This window comes from Podarcis tiliguerta, assembly GCF_965153285.1.
Source record: "Podarcis tiliguerta genome assembly, chromosome: 10".
Classification (NCBI taxonomy): Eukaryota; Metazoa; Chordata; class Lepidosauria; order Squamata; family Lacertidae; genus Podarcis; species Podarcis tiliguerta.
In genome coordinates, this window is record NC_139543.1 from 41,659,073 (window position 1) to 41,679,613 (window position 20,541).

General features: G+C 45.6%; 1 protein-coding gene across 1 annotated transcript; it reads left to right on the forward strand.

Annotated features, from left to right (window-relative positions):
• Positions 1–5,667: 5,667 nt before the first annotated feature.
• MGP (matrix Gla protein) lies at positions 5,668–16,118 on the forward strand. The gene is made up of 5 exons (XM_083402558.1): positions 5,668–5,844; positions 10,255–10,395; positions 12,281–12,316; positions 15,071–15,152; positions 15,740–16,118. Exons 2-5 carry the CDS (start codon positions 10,335–10,337, stop codon positions 15,876–15,878), a joined length of 318 nt encoding a protein of 105 aa, XP_083258684.1. The 5' UTR covers positions 5,668–5,844; positions 10,255–10,334; the 3' UTR covers positions 15,879–16,118.
• Positions 16,119–20,541: the final 4,423 nt, after the last annotated feature.

A 20,541-nucleotide genomic window follows, 5' to 3' on the forward strand; every position in this document is an offset into this window, starting at 1 on the left:
GGAGGGGGCCAGGTTCAACGACGGGTTGGTAGCTGAAGTCCATTGTGACAGGTGCTGGGAGGCCTCAGTAGCGGCTCCCCGCTGCGCCACGGGAGGTGTTAGGAGCATTCGCGGGGGTGCCCTGATTACCTTGTTGAGGGTGCCCCCTACCCCCCCCGAAAGGGCTGCTGCCTGTTTTTGTAGCATGAAGTGGCCGGGTGACCGCCCAAGCATTTATCACATTCATGCAGATACTTACAGGCGGTGCGCTGACAGGTGCCCTTGTTATAATCCCAACATTGCTTGCGACGCTTAGGATCCGGCTTACCGACTTTTGCTACATCGTGGGTTTTCTTTTCGATGTTGGGCCCCACATGCTCCAACCACTGATTGTTGTCCTTCTGATCCCAACGTGTGGACGACAGCTGTGAGGCGTTCCTTCGAAAGTCCTCGTCATAGGCTATGGCTGCCTCATCACCAGCTAACTCCCGGGCACTTCGCACGTGAGCCAGGTAGGATGCAAGATGCATCCCCCGTTTAGGATAGCCCCCCAGCACTATCCCCATGAAAACTTGATAACCGTTAAGCCAATTTTCAAAAGTGCGCTCCACCCTGGGGGATCTGTACCTCTTCCTGCCCTGATACCTCCTCTTCTCTCCTTTACCTTTTGTTTGGACTGGGGGCAGGAGGGAGAACATATCTACGTAATCGCCATTGAGGATTTTATTCCTCTTCCTCTTAGAGAGGTGACCACCTATTATGAAATCGGTCGGGGCGTGCGTGGACCTCTTAATGTCCTCCAGGAGGGCCCCGTCTTTCCACTCAAGTGACCCATTAAATTTCTTCCGATGGGAGTTGGCCCGCTGCTCGTGCACCCACAAGGGGGCCCCCGTTTCCTCCCCCTCGCCCCAGTAAGTTTCCATGGGAACGTCACTATCGCTATCCGAAGAAGAAGTACCTGTGGCATCCTCTGAGTCTGAAGTGTCCCTCCTTCTGCTCTTCTTTGCGACGTGCTTCCTCTTGGCTTTTCGCTTACCCCCACTAGATGTGCGGTCTTGGCGGTCGGGGTCATCCACTGGTTCCGCTGCTTGCTGCGGTGGCAGGTCCTCCTCCGAAGAGGCCACTTCCGATGGACACTGCTGAGGCTCCTGGAAAACACTAGGCACGCCAATTGCATCCTGGGCCTCCCCCCGAGTAGCAGACCGTGAGGACTTGGGCTTGGCTGCGGAGGCCCTTGCCCTCTGCGGGGCAGCCTTAGCCCTCTGTGGCGCAGGCCTGTCCTTCTGGGCCCGAGCGGTTTGCAAGCGTGTTTGGGGGCTATTATGGTGGCCTCCACCCTGGTGCGTTGCACCCGCTGTGGAGGTAGAGGGCCTAACAAGGTCCTGTTGGCTAGAAGGGGTGTCGGGAATGCAGTCCTGAGATAACTCAACTATGGCTGCAGTAGATGACGATTGGGGCCCGCATTGCGCATAAAAATTTTGGATTGCCGAAAAGAGCTGGACTAAAGCTTGAGGGTTACCCTGCGCGGCGGGGAGTAGAGCCCCATTCCCTGGATTAGACCTGGATGTACCCCTGTTTGCCATGTTGCCACAATAAGGCACGAACTACGATGAGCAATATAACAAAAGACTAGGTTCTGATCTAGCGGCAGGCGAATTTGGATCTGATATACCGCTCTAACCCTGCTTCAGTATCGGAGCGCTTAAAATCGTGCAGTAGAAGAGAAGAGTTTGGATTTGATAAATCACTCTATCACTGCTTCAGAAGGACCAAATTTTGATTCTCACACCCTCTGTTTATTTATTTGTTTATTATTATTATTATTATTAATAATTTTTTTTAATTTATTTATTTATTTATTTATTTATTTATTTATTTATTCTGAATTAATTACCTAGCGTAAATACTGTGTCCTCTTAATACCTATTTATTTATATATATATATGTATATGCAATGCTATTTATTTAAACAATCCTTCTTTTTTTTTTGTATTTATTCATTCATTCATTTATTTATTTATTAGCCAATTTATTTATTTCTGACTCGACTATTGCTTATCGCTTGTCAGTAACTTCACTAAGGTGATGTTAGTCTTATTTATTTACCTCTTTATTAACTGGTTTATACGCCAAGTAAGGATGTGGCCCAATTATTATTTGCGATTACAAGGGGTGAGAATTAGGCCGGCGCTGCTTTGCCCTCACTAGAAATGGCCGATGCAGCAACAGCGAGGGCGGTCCAAAGATGGCAGCGCCCCTTGCCCCACTCAAAATGGCTGCCCGACAGCAGTAGGTGCAATCAAAATGGCGGCGCCCTCTGCCACGCTCAAGATGGCCGCCGCGACGGGACCACGTGGTCCTGCAGCAAAACGACCGCCCCTAGCACGTCGCCGTAGCAACGGGCAAATCTGTCGGCAGTAAGCACCGCTCCGATAAAGTAAAAGATATAAAGTTTTTAATTAAAGTCCCTATGTATACGCGGCACCGCGGCACCCGCACGCCCAGGCTACGTTAAAAAGTCCCGAAACCCAGGATGTGTAGGGAAAGGCTGGCAAGCAGAGACACAGAGTGTCCCTGCAAAATAGTTTCCCGAACGCGGGTAATTTGATCAGCCGAATAAGCGTAGCTAGCGGAATAGTTACTCAAACCAGGCGAAAGGAACACGGCAAAAGTCCCAGAAGCCCCGGACCGTACCGGGCGCGAGAAGACGCGAGCCCCCCCACGGCACTGCAACTGCACCCCAAAGGAAGGCGGGTTATAGAAATCCACGTGGGCAGCCGCCCGAGGAAGGTCACAGACGTATGAACAAGCAGGTAAACGCAGGAAAATAAGGTCAGCAAGTTAAGGTCAGAATAAAGAGGAAAATAACCGGAAATAACCGAAAATAAGAGGAAAACAAAGACGACCTGACGAGCGCGGTAGCAGCTCGTAGCGGGGAGTCCCCAATCTGTGCTGTGCGATCGCCGCTCCAGGGATGTTCGTGGCAGTTGCGTCCGGGGCGCAGAACGGAGATGTAAAGCAGATCGAGGCAAATAAGAACGAGGCAAGCTGCGCAAAGAGCTGCTAAACGAGCTGCTGCTGAGGAGAGAAAAGGGGCGAGCCGAGGGCTGCCCCGACCTTATATTGACCTAAGGACCGCCCCCCGAGCCAGCCGATTGGCTGGCCGGGGGAAACCTAAAGTAATTAGGGGAATCCCGGGGAATCCCGCGGGGCTGACTAGCCCCGCGAGAATGTCGTCGTGGGCGCGTGCCCGCAATCCCACCCCCTCTCCATATCGGGAGTGGCTTTCTGCACACTCTCTTGCAATGTGCTAAGCTAAAGCAAAAACCAACACGTGATCAGGACAGTTCTCAGACCATTACGCAGACAAATGTCCAGATATTCTCAGGGACATGGCACACAACAAATGTGTGTTACACAATGCTATGGCTGCTGGATTGTGAAGCTGATTGATTGGTAATGGTGAAGAATGATAAGTGTTTGCTCAAAGAAGAGCTAACAACTGGCAATGTTTTCCTGTTCATCTGTAGGAATGGGTCTGAGTTTAACATGAATGTCTATGGCAGTAATAGAATCACAGATTTGGAGAGGGCTTTGTCTGCTATCTATTCCAACCTCTGTCAAAGCAGGAAATCTAGTACTATAGCATCTCCAGCAGTTGGGTGTTCAGCCTAGACTTGCAGACCATCAGTGAGGAACACCTCACCACCCTAGGCAATTGGTTCCATAGTTAAGCTATCCTTACCATCAAGATGTGTCTGCTAATGTTTAAACAAAATCTATCCATGTTATTTTCTTGTATGTGTGTAAAGAAACAGGCACTGCAAATACGTCACAGGACTCCAGAGTGTTCTTATCCAAAGGAAACTAAGCTGGGGACTTCTTACCATTTGGGGAATGCAGCAGTTGGAGGCACTTGAAGGGGGGGAATGAGACTAGGGATAAAGGAGCAATGCAATTCAGTTCACATGTAAAGGCAAAACGGCTTAATCGACCATAAATTCTGGTGCATTAGGCGACTGGGTGTATTAGACGACCCCCAAAATTGGCAGCTGCAGTCTTATAAGCCCAGTAGCCTAATACGCTGGACAGCTCCGTGCTGGGAGAAAGCCGCCCGGCGCTGAGCAGAGCCCGCTGCCCCTGCTGCTGCTTCCGAAGCAGCAGTGGGTGGGCTCTGTGCCAGGCGGCTCTCTTCTGGTGCGGAGCGGAACCCGCCACCGCTGCAGCCGCTTCAGGGCCGTTGCAGCAGCAGCGGGGGGAACGCATACCCGGCATATAAGATGACCCCCGACTTTTTAATCTCTTTTCCGGGGTTAAAAAGTCAACTTATACGCCAGAATTTACGGTACACTTTCCGAAATAACACACCAGCTGATACATAGCTATCCTTTGAAATTCACACGACTCCAATGCATTTGTCCAGTCCAGTCCAGTCATGTGCACAAAAATGCACAAAAAAACCATAGAACTGCAAGTATTAGTGAAAGTAACGTACAAAAACGAATTATTCTAAGGAAAATTGTTTTGCAGAAACATGTGTAATTAGGCAAAATTGCATACAAATATGTATTGAGAGAAATCCGCACTAAAACGCTGGTGGTGTTTCATGAGGACTTTTTTTTTAAAAAATCCACCACTGACTGCAGTGAGCATCCCATTGGGATAGGTACCAGTCTTTGATCGGGACGCTGCTAATGTGTGTGCCCAGTTGCACCCACTCAGGAGTGTGCAAAATTGCTGTCTGGATTTTCGTCCTCTGAAAGGAAACTTTGTAGCGCTAAAACTTTGATGGGTTCAAGTGGTTAAATATTTGTTATATTGAACAAACACACTGAAGGGAGCTGTCATGTGGTGTTAATACGAACTCTGTTGGATGAAAAATAAGACCTAGCTATACTTACACTCTGTTGAACCAGGTGGTCTCTTTCCTCCAAGCATGGGGATTTTAACTCTCTCTCTCTCTCACTCTCTCTCTCTCTCTCTCTCTCTCTCTCTCTCACACACACACACACACACACACACACACAAATGATATTTTGATGGCAAGCGGAATTGCTGCATTGGCCATACATGATACATATGCTTATGTAGTGGGCTGCTTCTTTTGTCATTACATGCACAATGGATTTCTTTAAACATTCATTCACCTGCTGGAACTAATTTAGAATTTGGTTCCTTTGAGTGCCAAACTCCCACTCAATTCAAATACTTCGTTCTGTGTTCTCTTAATCCTTAACATCTCTCTCTCTCTCTCTCTTTTGGCTGGGGGGATGGGGGTGGGGGAGAGAAGAGAATACGAACAGAAAAGCCCAAGTACTTTTCACTCCTACTTTCATTACCACTAAGGAATGCAAACCAAATGGTAAGGGTTTTGAGGGCTTCTGTATTTATCCACAAGACTTTGCAAGTGTGCTCTTGTCTGAGAGTGCTTGTGGTACAGGGCACAACGATTGCTGGAGGAGGGAATGAGGACAGAGGAGATCTGGCCATCAAAGAGCCCCCATTCAAAACTCCTACTGCCTTTCAAGGCCTCCATTCAAGGCCCTTAGTGGTTAATGGCTTAGGCACAGACACTCTGCCCCCAAGATGTGGCTTTGACCCTGTTGGCCACTGACGTCCGTGTTCATACACTCTCCTGGTTCAATTTCCTGAGGTTTCTGATTTCCTGAGTGAGGGAAGGCAATGTTTAGAAAAGAGGTGCCAGACTGGAGGAGGATGCATAGGGAGAGGGAGGGCTTTGGGAGGGAGGGGTCATTTATCACAGATAAAAAGGTCCCCTTCTTTGCCAGTGAAGACTGCAGGGACATTGGGAGAAGAGGACCTTCAGGCAAGTCCTGTCTACAGAAGGAAGTGTAGCACATTACAGTGAGTATGCAGGACCTTACTAATGTCTGTAGGGGGTGCCTTGCACATGCAAAATTATAAGAAGTAAATGGCAGAGATCTGAGGGTGCTAATGTGTATGGATTACCTGCTTTGGGTTGTAGGATTTTAAAATGGGCTGATATGGGCTTTTGCTGATTGGGAAACTCAAGATCAGTCTCAATGATACTTGCTTATAATTAAAAAGACTTAGGACAGGCACATGAGCAATAATACTCTTCTTCCCCTTTGAAAGAGGCTCCAGATCAGGCTGTGTAAAAATACTGGTGGCTGTTCCATTTCTCTAAATGATTTCCCCCTGTCATTGACAATGAAGGAACAAGCTGCTTGTATGCAGCCAGGTAATTTTGGTGAAAATGGTTGACATTACTTTCCATGAATTCTGGCTCAGAACTGAAAGCAGCAATGTTTCTGGCAAAGAACTTCCTGAACGTATTGATTATAAACAAGTAAAATTCTTCCAGGTGTTGTCATGATGACACCCAGAAAAATATCAGTGTTTCTCTGAGTTGCCAGCCATAGGTCATTGACATGCTGATGAAAATCTGGATGGATCAAAATCAGGCCTTTCACTGAAACTTTATTATGTTAACAAAATCCTTACCAAGCTCTTAGTTGCCCTCGGAAAATGTTAGGCATTTTGTGGGTAAGATGTTTATAGTATCAACATGGTGTTTAAAAAACCCATCCACGCTTCGGTAATGTTGGCAATTAATGTGGTGACAGAGGTAACAAATCAAAAGAGACCAAGGAGGAAAAAGTTAGCCAGAGAAACGGTGGCGGTCTTTCTCCCAGCATGCTCTTGGAGAAAGGCCGAAGACGAGAGTGGCTGTTAAGAAAGTGAATTGGGCCCTGCTTTTTGTGACAATGCATCACTGTTAGAAGTCTCTTTACAGCTTGTCCCCTCCTCACCTGAAGCCTTTCTCCCAAGCTTTTTCTTCTTCTCTTCTTTCTCCCTCCCTTTGCCTCAGCCATCTTTTCTTGGCAGCACTGAGGCCTGCAGACGCCAGAGTGGCCGTGATATGCAGTTGCCTCATAAAATCCACATTCTGTAAATCTGAATTTTGTGGGACAGAAGCAATTCCTTACCAAGCAAGTGACCATCCTTAAAGGAGACGAAAAAATCTAGGAGGAGCTGGGGAACAAGGAGTGGAAGGGAAGCTGGTATGAGAGACTGGGATGGATTCATGTCAGGGGCTACATTTCTGGCTCAACCTCCCGGTGAATACAAATCTCAGAGAGAAGCAGTGTTTGAACAAAGATGAGGTTGATGACTGAGAAGGAAAGGTCCGATACTGGGGAAAAGAAGTCCTTTATTCATCTGGGGATAGTGCTTGTAAACAGTCTTCTCCTTTCTGCTTTCTCTGTTCCTTTCCACATGCTCACAGAACTTGGAAGAGGGCTATGGGTTTGGAGCGAGCTATTTCCTGGCCCTGCCAATTCCAACATGATTTGGACATTCTCCTCTTCCAAAGTATTTTTGCCAAAGGGAGTAGTGTGAGTTCCTGCCTACTCCTGGGGAGTTTCATATTATAAGAACATGAGAAGAGCTCAGATAGACCAGGCTAAGGCTCATCTAGTCCAGGATTCTCTTCTCAAAGTGGCCAGCCAGAAGCCTCTGAGAAGCCACAAGCGTGGCCTGAGGGCAACAGGGCTCTTCCTACTTGGGATTCCTAGAAACTGGCATCCAGGGAGGCCCATCGTCTCCAACAGTGGAGGAAGAACATTCCCACCTTGGAATGTTCCCCTTTGGAATGTCTCCCCCTTTATTCCAGCAGGGCACATGTTGCCATCTGCTCCCAAGACCACTACTTCTAAGGACCCCTGCCTTAATCTTACGCATCAAGGACATGTAAAAAATAAAAGTTCATAAAACCTCAGGAATAGCTGAAAAATGTGCCCCACCAGCCAGAACAAACTTAAGTGTTCAATGTCTTGTTTGGCTGTAGGGCTCCAGAAGCTTATGGGCTAGCAAGCTGTTCAGACAGCCCAAATCTGGATTGATTTGGCACTTGTAACTGCTCCGTGTAGCCAGTTAGTTCTATTCTGAATGCGGTTTTACAAGTGGTTTGAGTATGACCACATATTCCATTTTTGGTAATTGTTAAGTTTACAGATGAGTAAATATTCCTCTGTTCTTGATTTCTAGGAACTTGGGATCTTAATCCCAATTCATTTTACTCAGAGAGCTTTCCATTCTGTGCTACTTTCCCTTTCTAGTACATCCAAGGAAGGGGGGGAAGGTAATGATAGAACTTCATCAGGGGGGGAAATATTGTTTTCCATGCCTATCATTTCTGCTCCATCCTGGCTACAGAGCTGTCTAACCAGCATGACCAATGGTCGTGTGTGTGTGTGTGTGTGTGTGTGTAAATTGTAGTCTGGCAACATCTAGTGGGGCTCCACCTAGCCAGCCCTGCCACACATACTTCATACATACTTATTTCTAGGTAGGCATGCATAGGACTGTGGTGTTAATGAATTGCAACAATGCAACTGATATACAAACCCATTGTTGATGTGATGCTAAAAATTCACCTTTTTGATGTGCAGACTGCTCTTGTTACCGTTCTGGCCTATTATGGTGGTGGCACATTATCTTCTGGAAAGCTACCAAACAGTTCAGGCACCATGATTTTGCCATATGGTTTCTGAATCTTCTGAAGAGACCAATTTGAACAAACTGAACTTGCATCTTCTTCCTGGTTATCTGTGTGAGCAGATGCTCAGCAGACCTGAAGTCCCACATGAACAAAGCACAATATGGAACCAAGCTGTTTAGCTTAAAATCTAGTAGCATAATGAAAAAAACCACAACTCCTCTTGAGTATCTGAAAAGAGCACATTTATTCTCTTACTCTGCCCCATGTCACTTTTCCTGCACATACTCCATCACTTAAAGTGCCCTCCTCACCCTGACTTGGTCCATTTCTAGTAGTGGGAGAAAAGTGCCTACAGCAATTGAGTAAAATGGGGGACAGATCAGTTCTCCTCACTCACACACATTTAGTAGATCCCTTGCCATTTTGGGCATGAATAGGAGTCATGCCAAGAACAAATGTGACTGCCTTGGTCATATCTAGTTTGGACCTCACCAAGGTTTCCAACCTGTGTTTGGGCTGCACTATTTCAGTTCAGGCCAAAAGTGTGGGTCCTTACATCACTGAATGCTCCTCCACACCTAAAAAAGCATCTCCTCATAGAAAACATGTAGGTAATGGCAAAGAACAGGTTAGAAACATTTCATTCTGGCTTCTAATTTCCTGTGTGGAGGCATTTTTGTGTGTGTAGAGAAGCATTCAGTCCTGACTTGCATTGGCTAGGGATGAGAGACAAATTGGATTCAATATGCATCGAAAGGTGAAATTATGTAATTTGCACTTTCCAAAACAGTACACAAACTGTAGCAGCTGTCCTTCAAAATTCGCACTTCTCTTAATTTTGCAATGCAGTTGTCCAACCAAGTAATGTGTGCAAAAATGCAGATACCGAGGTAAAGTGTGCATATCAATGTATATATTAGCAAAAATAACACACACAAAATGCACTATATTAGGCAACATTGTATACAAAATTGTGTCTATTTGGAGAAATTCACATTAAAATGCTGGCATATTTTCAAAGGGATGTTAAAAAATAAACCGCAAACTGATGTGTAAATGTAGAGGACTGAAGATCTTCAGATTAGAAAAATGAGAAACTGAAATTAATAGAGTCACACATCCCTGGTAGTGTCTTAGGCCACAAACAAGTTTAACACCACTCTGAGAACCAGGCCACAGAAAGCAGAAGTTCAAAGCGGGATTTGAGGGGGTCTTATTTGGTACCCTTAGGAGAGATGTGGGAATCAGACAATTGGTGACAGAGGAATGCAAAACAATAGGTCTGGCTCAGGCAGATGGAGTTTAGAGAAGAGAAGCTAATGCTAAAATGAATTCTTAAATGAACGTGCCCCAGGGAAAGTGGTAAATGTAGTGAATGTACCTGAAGGGATGATGGGCTGCCAAGTTCCAGAACTGTGTATGCAAAATGAATGTGGGAAAGGCAAGAAAATCAGAGGATAAATTATAAAATTAAACACACATGTTTAGGAGGAGTCCAGTTCATGGGCCAGCCCTCCACAGACCAACGTTTTCTGGAACATGCAGAGTTAACAGCTCACCTCCTTTTGAACTGTGGAGACCTCCCTCTGAAGAAAGGGAGGGGAAGGCAGCCTGCCCACTCCCACCAGAGGCAGATCTTAAAGCCATGAGGAGAGGTGTTTTATAACAGTCTCCTCCTGGAGTGCAAGTGCCAGTAGGTCCCTCCTGCCTTCCTCAGGCCCCCTTCATCTGACTCTCTGGCTTCCCAGCTGTTCCTGTTTTAATAAACACTCCCCTGCTAAACTTTGCAGCTTGTCCAGAGGCTTTAGCTGTCCTCAGTGGAAACAGAGAAGAAGACAGTCGCAGAGAGAGAGAGGCAAAGAGAGAAACCATGCGGAGCCTCATCATCCTTGCGCTTCTGGCCGTCCTGATGATGGCAGCTTTCTGTTATGGTAGGTGATGTCTTTTATTGCTAGTCATTTGGGAGAATAGTTTGTCACAGGAACCGAATGTTCTGGCCACACACTTTGGTTGACTTTTCACTCCACCTCTTTGCCACTTACCCTTCTGTCATAACTTACATCCTTGGCATCCTTTCCACACTTGTCTCCTCTGGTTCCTCTATAGTGTCCAAATTGAGCTCTCTTCTTTCTATTTCATGCCTGATACAAACCATTCTGTTCTCAATCACTCACAACCCCTTTTTATCTTCACCACCACCAGGGAATGTATGTGTAGGGGTTAATCATTTTGCCTGCAAGCAGGACAATGGAAACCTTCCTGCCAGCCTAGAAAATCTTAGGGGCAGATTTTCCAGTTGTCTTCAAAATGCACAGACTACTTTTTCAACGAGAGCGGCCCATTGGGATTTCACTGTGTTAAAGGACTACCAGATTCTCTGTGGGGTAGATCAATAAGATGAATTTTGATGAATTTCAATCAAATGATGCTTCATGAGTAGCCCACTGGGTTAAAGAAGAACACTTGTCCCTTCCAGAAATTCCAACTGCTTCTTTTGAAACCTCAGGGATGGGCAAATGGGAGTGATGGGGAAGTCCGAGGCAAGTGGCTTATCTTGGCTGAGGTTGGGAAGCAATTTATCCAGTGTACAATTGGTGAGCATCTTCACTGGGATTGTCAGTTTCCTTCACTGGCAGAGTCCAAATCAGGTCTTGCTCCCTTGAATGGTTAGGATTTATCTTCCTATAATTATATGTTTATTCTTGCTCTGAATACATATTTGGTTTCTCCCTCCTTCTTGTGGCACAATTACGTGAACTGGATTGATGTGAGATAGAATGTTATAATGTGAGCAGCCTATCAAAGATGATTTGGTTGTGTCTGTTTCCGCCAAATTGCTAAATTTTGGTTAGATTTTTTGTACCTTTCATACTTGCCACTCTGTGATTTATGTTAGGTGGGATTCACTATCTAACCCCAAAATAACAATCTGTGTCCATTGCTTTGTACTTTTCTTAGCATTCTTTTACTCTGATAACTATGATATGTTTTATCAACGTGATCTAATAAATATTAAGCATTCAACCATGCTGAACTAAGTCAGTGCAACATTTTATAAATGCAAGTTGAAAAGGTAAGTGCATACATTCAGGAATCGCAAAATAAATGCATGCAAGAATGCAGCCAAAGTTATACAGTTATACATTTTTATGTTCCCCTCATTTCCATAAGAAACTTAAAACATGCACTTCTATTTCTACCACTGAAATAGAGAACATTCAAAGATTCTTCTGATTTCAGTTCCATACAATAAAATCATAGCGTTATTTCTTATTCCTCCATTTGATTGATGCATTGGTTTTATCTGATGCTATGATTGTCACTAGCACAAATGGCTTTTCAGAGGAATCAATGCATTCTTTAAGGGGCTACATCTGTTGTTAGCTACAGTGCTTTTTTCTGGGAGGATGCAGGGGTACGCAAACTCCTAAACATTTTGTGAATCTAAGTTTGGCCTCATTGAGGGGCAGTATTTCAATATGAGTAGGAAAATGAGAGTACCCCTAAACATTTTTTTTTTAAAGAAAAAAAGCACCGGTTAGCTATAATTCATAGTAGCTTCGAATGAAACCTTCATGCCCAGTAGCAGTATATCTCTGACTCTGTGAACAAGCAACAAGGAATTATGGACCTCATCGTGCCTTGCTTGTGAACTGGACTGGGGCATCTGGTAAGCTATGTTAGAAGGCAATGTTATGGACAAGACAGTTTTAATCTGGTCCAGGAAGGCTATTCTTATATTTTTTCATGTATATCCTTCTTTGTTTTGTTAACAATGAATTTACGCACTGCCTTGTTTTCTTTTCCCTGTCACAGAGTCTCACGAGAGTATTGAATCGCATGAATTTACAAGTAAGAAATGTTATTATGTACTCTGTGATTTATTATGATACTTGAGGTTCACTTTTTGGATTTTGTGGACATCCCAAATTCTCTTGCCATGCCACTTTATGAGATCCTTGTAAAATATTTTTCCTCTACTCAATCCAGGGAATAAAAATTAAGGAATGCTCCACCATCACTTCCCTGCCTTCAGTCTGTCCAATCTGTCCAGTCAAGGTTAATGGTACATTTGACTGCTCCACCATGAAATAAACAATCTGCATGTTGACATCTAGCAAGTTAGGGACACAGAGAGACTATACCTGCCCTCTCTGATAAACTAGATTTCCACAGGTACAGAATTTTTGACACATAAGTGTATCACACCCTGTTATTACCTTTCCTGCATTCTGCAATGCCTTTTCTGAATTCGTAGAGGCAATTCTGAGATTGGCAGGATGAGAACAGACAATAACCAGTGAGACCTGCAACTAGATGTTGCAGTTTATCCTTCTTCTTACTAGAAGTGCTCCTGTTCACAGTTTCAGCCACTCTTCCAGTCACGGCACTCCACCACTCCTTTCCCTGCTCCCCCAGTTCCTCATTTGCCAAGAGAGCAATCTCAGCATGCTCAATAGTTACAGACTGTGGACCTTCAGCTGGAAAAGAAGCTTAACATCCTGTGGCTATTGGCAGTGGGTTTTTTTGTTTGTTTGTTTTTGGTAAGGTGTGTGTGTTTGTAAACCCCTGAGCATGCAAATATCTCTCCTTTGTTTCTTAGCAGTCCCATTTTGGTTTTAATCATGTGGCTCTCATCACACTGGTTTGCTGATAGAGGGAGTCATTACTGCAGGCAGCCTGTGTTCCCGATGTGGAGTGCAAACTGTGTTCTGGGGAAGGGCAAGGCAAGGGGTATTTCCCCCTGGGACATCTTCATTTCAGTGCAGAACGTCAACACTGCAGATTTCACAACTCATGCAAGCCCCGTTCCAGTACCTAACCATTTGGTAGACCAGTAAGGGACTACCATGAACTGAAAAGACCTGCACAGCTAGCCCACAGGCCTCTGAAACACTCGCAGGAGCATGTCTGTCCCCTTAGGTGGCAAGTTTGTATGTTCTTGCCCAGGACTGAACACAGCAAGGCTTGCTTCCAGCAACTTAAGTCAACGTACGTAGGTTTGGGCTGTTAAATAAGTATGAATTAGAAGTAAAGGTAAGAGGGAGGTTGGTTCATTGCAAAGATATAGGGCTTTTAAGTCAAATTAAAACAACTAGGGAGAATATAAAGAGATATAGGAAAAATAGACACTGAGTCACTTGACAAATATGATGCAAAATGCAGATACGCAGTTGCAGAGTCATTTTGCAAGCGCTCTTGAGATGAAAATAAAACAGGATAGGACTCCAATCCTTTCAGATCCAGGATCCACCTTTAAGCTCTGTCTACAATATGAAGCTTAACTGTTGTCCCTAAATATGCCCATCTTTCTCCCTTCTTTAGGAAAGGTTTCTCCCACTTGCTGTCCTTCAGATCTTTCGGACTAGAATGCCGATCATCCCTGATCACTTTCCATACTGGGTGGGGATGATGGGAGTTGTAGTCTGAAACTTCTGATGTGATTTTTGAGCTTGCCAGAAGAGTTTTAGACTGAGAGGATGGTGGCTGTTTTTCTTTCTGTGGTCGTAGTGGCAAGGGCTACTGATGCTGGGTATTTTTCCTGAATGTCCTAAATACCAGAAATATTTCATTCAGCTGGGAAACTCACGGAGGGAAAAACACACACAACAAAATATTTCACATACTGGAGACATTGAGTTGTTGAAATAGGAAAGCAGAACCAATTAACTTGTGCCTATCTTGGCCAAATGAAAACTGATAGATTAACCACACACAAGTGTTGGCAAATATATAAATGCCAAGAAAGGAAAAAGTGATGCGACAAGAAGGATATTTATGCAAGGGAAAATATTAGAAGTATTTTCAATTAGAGTGTGGGGTGATGTCTGTATGGAGATGATGGGGCCACAATCATGTAGCACTAATTCAGTCTAGCCCAAAGAAAGCACTGCGGGAACCAACTGGATGTGACACTCCTTAGCCATTCTTACGCTTACGTCTAAGAACTAGAGGAAGCTACCTAGCTCTACCTCCCTCTGTCCTCTTCAGCACCAACATTATTTCTTTAATTTATTCATGAGAACGTAGAACAGGGTCCTCCCAGGCTATTGCATTCCTGTGTTTCTTCTGCTTATGATTTTGATTTCTTAAGGTGCTGTTGTAAAATTGGTTACAGCTTGCATTGCAGCAGCACTGTAGAGCTTTCCGTTGTGAACCAGCACAGTGCTTTTGACTCAACAGGTGGAGAAATGATGATGGCATATTTGGTGAAAGTGTGCAAACCTGCCTATCAGTATTACCTGCCCACCTGCCCTCTGCCGTTACCTTCACCACTGTCCCTCTCTCCTGCTGTCCTTTGTTGCAGAGTTCTTAGAGAAACTCATCAGCCTCACCTCTTACAGTAGCCTCCTTCATGCATTAAGGCTTAGCTGTAGCCAAAAATGGCTTTTGGCCATCTGAAAGCGCCCATTGAAAACTGGAAGAGAGAGGGCATGAGTCGCTATTAACAGCAGAAAGGCAAGAATGTATAGACTAAGCTGGTTGTATTGGCCATCACAAAGACTGATATTGGGAGGATATGGGAAGAGAGCAGTGCTTTTCTTTGTATAGAACTGTTGGCCTTCGGTTCAACCTCATAATAATGATGAATACCTATCCCTCCAGGTCCCTTCATTAACAGAAGGCACGCCAACATCTTCATGAGAACTCCACCTGAGAACAGGAGGAACCAAGTTGTGCAGGAAAGGTACGTCTTCTTAGTGTCCTGTGTTATTCATGGTGAGTGGGGAATGGAGAGGATGTATTTTCTTAGGCAAGAGAGAAGCCATTGGAAAATGAACTGAACTGGAAAATGGTAAACTGGGAGAATCTGAAAATGACACATTGCTAATGGCAAGAGTCATGATCCCTATTACTAGATCCTTCATGGAATGGCCCCTAGGACCCTGTGATAATATCAAAAATCTCCACTAGATCCTCTGCAGAATTGCCCCAGGATCCCATTGCATGCAGCCTACTCTCCACTCTGCACCACTTCTAAGCCATAGAAACAGCACCGGCCCACATGTTTTCCTCTCAGGGTCAGACTCTGCACACAGTGTCACCCATATTTTCATAGACGACATTTGTGTGAAAGCTGCCATATTTCTAAAAACAACAACAAACCCTTTCAAGACTTTGCAGAGGTTTTTTGCAGGTGCTTGTGGGCAGAATTAGAAATCACTTAAAGCCTTGCAAAGATGCAGCTGGAAAAGCGGAAGTAGATGCAAGTCATAATAATATTCTGTCTCTCCACCCCCCCTTCCCATCTTCCCCTCTTGCGACTGTGAGCAGGATCAGAGAGCGCAACAAGACCCCCCAGGAACAGCAGCGGGAGATTTGCGAAGATTACAATCCCTGTGAGCGTTATGCCATGCGCTATGGCTATGCCTCTGCCTACAGGCGCTTCTTTGGGCACAGACGTGGCAAATAAGAACATCAAGAATCGCCGTTCCCAGTGCCTGGAGCCTGGGTTTCCTGTATCTACAAAGAGTGACATCTCCAAAATGTATTGTTGCTTGTTAACTGTATGTTATCCCACCTGCTGCTTCATTCTTTTGTAGCCAATGATTTCTAGATTCTGTGTTAATTAGCACAATGCTGACGTAGTGGTGGTTGGGCAAAGAAGGATGTGGGTGTTTATTATGAAATAAACGTCTGGTTTGATACTGTTTGTTCGAAACTCAAGAGTTTTCTTTGGGTCACTCCCATGCCAAGAACTGGCGTCTATAATTGTACTCACTTGCTTAGCAGTTTTTTAAAAAACTAACAAAATACGTTTGGGTTTTTTGTTAGATGGACTCTAGGAACGGCAGTAAAAGTGTTCTTTCACACGATAAAAGCTTGGCCTGGATGGCTGAATTGGCAACGGGCTAAAGCAGATTGAATGGTGCAAGTAGCTAAAGAAATGTTTGAATCAGATTTGAGCATATTCACACCTTCACCCAAGTGTGTTCACTGAGCACATGGTGGAACAGTGGTACTGCACAGCAGTTGTAGTACGTGTGATATGAAGGGCAATTTTTTTGTATACATGTGCATTGATATAACACACAGGGGCGAACGAAGGCTAACCGACACCTGGGGCAGAGGAAACCGCTGGTTGCGCATGCGTTGTGCCGCTACTTACGACACATGCATGGCGTCGCTACATAGGGTGCATGTTCGACGTCGCTACGTACAGCGCATGCGTGTGACAACACGCATGTGCTGTATGTAGCAGTTTGCTGCTGGCACCACCCGAGTGACGTACGGACGGTGGCCGGATCCTCTGCTCACGGCTGCAGCCGTGAACGGAGGATCCTCCACATGTGGCTGTGGCGGCGTGATGGCTGCTTGCACTACCACACCCAGGGGCGGCGGGGCGAGCACCCCACGGGGTGCTTTCTTGTCACCCTCCCAGACACGGCACCCGGGGCGCACCCCCCACCCCCTTGCGATGGCACTGATAACACACACACACAACCCTCCCACTTAAGAAAAAAGGGGTTGCATGCTGGTGGTGGGTGGGACACAGAAACTCGTGGCCCCACTGCACATTTGCATATTTACTCTACATTCTGCCTAGAATGTGGGAAGTTCTGTTACTTTCATTTTAGCCAGTTATAAACTCACTCATAATTTTATGGTTTCCACCAGTCTTTTTAAGCTGGTCTCCCTTTTGGATCACCTCTAAGATCAATGTTCTGAAGTATTCAAGCTCTCAAAAGCCTGCCGCTTTTTAGTTTGGGTTATAATTATTATTATTATACACTTTTATCCCAGCCTTCCTCCAAGGAGGTCAAGGCATGATCCTCCTCCTTTATCCTCACGATTGCCTTCTGAGGCAAGATAAATGGAAGAACGCTGGCTGAGCCAGAGGCAGCAGAAGAACAAATTTCAGGGGTGGGTGGGCGCAGGAGGGGCAAAGTATATGAATTGTCTCCCACATGATAAGATCTCTTAAAGAAAAATCATAGTACATGTTAATGGCTGGAGTCCAGCAATGTGGGGGCAAGTGGGGTGTTTGGGGGATATTTATTCCTGCATCCCCCCCCCCGACACTGCCCATGGATTGTGCCAAGGACACTGAGGAAGCATTGCGGCTGAGTAGGGATTTGAACTCAGATTTGAATTCCCTACCTCATAGTGAATGCTCCAAACCAGAGATATCCACCATAGTGCTGTCCATGTGTTGTTCGACTACAATTCCCATCATCCCTGGCTACTGATGATGTTGGCTTATAATGATGAGAGCTGAAGTCCAACAGCATCTGGAGGGCACCCTGTTGGCTACCTCTGTTCTAACCACTACACCACACAGCTTCAAGGTGGACTAATATCACAGTCACCAATATAGAGGAAAGCCCAATTAAACCACATCCTGCTTATACATTGACTCAGTCCATGCAGGACCTCACAAAACACTAAATTAAATTATAGAGATCTGCTTAACTGTGAAGCTGAACTAGCAACCCCTTCCGATGAATGCTTATCCCTCAGGTTACGGTCAAGAACTTCAGATCAAGCATGCACAATCTTTTCTAGGCTGGGGCCAGCAAATTGAAAAAAGGAATGGAGAGGCCAATGGCAGGGCTAGGCATGGGGAGAAATGGGATTCAGCTTGCATTTAAAGGTGAACCTACTTAACTCACACTTTCCAGAACACAGCCATTCTTCATAATTCACACTTTTATGAATTTTGCAGTGCAGTTCTCCAGTCATGTGTGCAAAGACGCATGTACTAGTATGCATGAAAATGCGTATATTGGTGGAAATTGCTTTGCAAAATGTGTTCGTAGGAGAAATTTGCACTAAAAGGCTGGTGCATTTTCACGAGGGCTAAGACATTCTCAAACTGATGTGGAAATAGAATCATAGAATCACAGAGTCAAAGAGTTGGAAGGGACCGAGTGTCATCTAGTCCAACCCCCTGCAATGCAGGACTATGCAGCTGGCACATAGGGGGATGGCACCCACGACATTGGCATGATCAGCCCCACACTGTAACCAGCTGAGCTAAGTGGATGGCCTCGCATGTGGAGAACTGAACTTAAGACTGGAAAAGTAAGAACCTGAGAGAAACTGAAGGTGACTGATTAGCCCATACCTAGGCAGGCCAGGAGGCAAGAAGGCTTGTAAGGAATTTTGGGATCCAGAAAACAAAGCAGCAAAGATAAGACTGGGCTGTCAAGGTCTATGCTAAATTGAAAGGGAGAATGTGTTATGGAGCAACTGGTTTTACATAGGTTGGGGCTGGAGTAGCCAACATGGTGAGTCCAGATGTTGCTGGACTACAACTCTAATCAACCGCAGCCAGCATAGCCAATGGTCAGGGATGATGTGGGTTGTAGTCCAAAACATATGGAGGCACCATGTTGATTACCAGTATGTCCGGGTTGAAGATACCAGCAGTTAAAAGTGTTGCAGACTGCGGGTGGATCCAACTAATGTATCCTGTTAGCACAAGGATTTCTGCCTGAGCAATGGAATTTCCCCCCTGTGCATGACACATGCCCTGCCAAATCTGCTCCAGAGGATCGGGGGAGTTTCTTGAACAGATGTAGGGGGCTATGCAGGGAGGTCCTATGGCACAAGTGGAGATCCTTGCACTGATGGGACCATAACTGAATGTTGCATTGGGTAAAACTCTGTGACTTAGAGTAGCATAACTGCAGTTTCCCTACGGTAGTATTGACATGTGCTATATAACCTATAACTCCTTCATGTAGCCGTGCAGCTATTTGCTTCTCTCTTCACGAATTCACACCTTTAATACCCGTTAGCACCTCATCTTGTATTTAGTGTGAACTATAACAAGGACAAAGAGGCCCAAAGGAAAACAAGACATTTCCCAATGAGCCAGTGAAGGCTGCTAGATTTGCCTGACAAGACCGAGTCTGAGCTGCTGCAAAAGCCCCCACGACGATGTGATGGTGCCTGAGTTTTGGTGGCTCTTTGTTTTTCAGCCCCTGGAACTTGGACCAAAGTTCACCAGCCCACCCTGGTAAGACCAATATCAGGATCCTCCTGACCCACTCTTAAGTGCCTTGCCCACTTCTGAACGGAGGCTGATGCTTTTGGCTAGTGAAATATTCTGTTCTATTGCACATGGAGCAAATAGAGCAGCCTCCAAAGAGGGAAGAGTCAGATGCCTGTGCGGGGAGAGAGAAGAAGGTAGTGTGCGAGAAAAACACCAAGTGTCAAGGAGAAAAAGAGAGGGAGAGGTGGACTTTGCATCCCCATGATAAGTAGAGATGGATGGCATGTACAAGAGGCAGGGATAAACAATACAGAAGGTGGAGGGAAGAGAAGGAGCTGGGAGATACAGAAAGCATGAATCAGTTTCCTGATTAGGAAGGAGAGCCGTATGCATTAGAATTTGCCACACAAAATGTCCGCCCTAGGCCTTTCACGATAATAGACTGTAGAGCACGGGTGTCAAACACAAGGCCCGCGAGCCGAATCCAGCCCGCCAGACCTCGTCATGTGGCCCGTGTAGCCGCCGCCGGCCGCCAGCCTTCACCTTTTATTCTCGCTTTTTTTTTACACAAGAAAGCCGCCTTTTCAGCGCATGCGCGGCAGCCTACAAACCAGAGAACGTCTGCCCTCTAGCGGCGCCGGCTGTTCTACACAGGAAACTTCCACTTTACATGCATTCAGGAAACAGATACAGATATAGTCCTACAGATACAACCGGCCCTTTGAGGGTGACCAAACTGCTGATGCGGCCCCCGATGAATTTGAGTTTGACACCCCTGCTGGAGCGGTAGCCAACATGGTGCCCTCCAGATGTGGTTGAACTACAGCTCCCATGATCCCCAGCCAGTATGACCGGTGGTCAAGACTGTTGAGAATTGTAGTCCCAACAACATCTGGAGGGCACCACATTGGCTACCTGCAATCTACTGTAAGAAATGAATCAGAACAATCTTAATAAGCAGAGAAATCCCCAAGGCCCAGAAAGTCTGAATGTCTCACTTGCAAGAAACCCCTTTTTGCTTCTCTCTCCACCAGAGTCTTCCAAGGAGAAGCAGAGCCGTAGCTAGGTGATCTTGCACCCTGGCAGAACCGTCCAGATTGCGCCCCCTACCCATGGGCAAATTAGTTCTTCTTCC

Bases quoted from the DNA above. Each gene is read 5' to 3' on its own strand.
- MGP (XM_083402558.1), top strand. From the start codon at position 10,335: ATGCGGAGCCTCATCATCCTTGCGCTTCTGGCCGTCCTGATGATGGCA. The intron at 10,396-12,280 runs GTAGGTGATGTC...TCCCTGTCACAG, and splicing joins GATGGCAGCTTTCTGTTATG to AGTCTCACGAGAGTATTGAA. The intron at 12,317-15,070 runs GTAAGAAATGTT...CTATCCCTCCAG, and splicing joins TGAATCGCATGAATTTACAA to GTCCCTTCATTAACAGAAGG.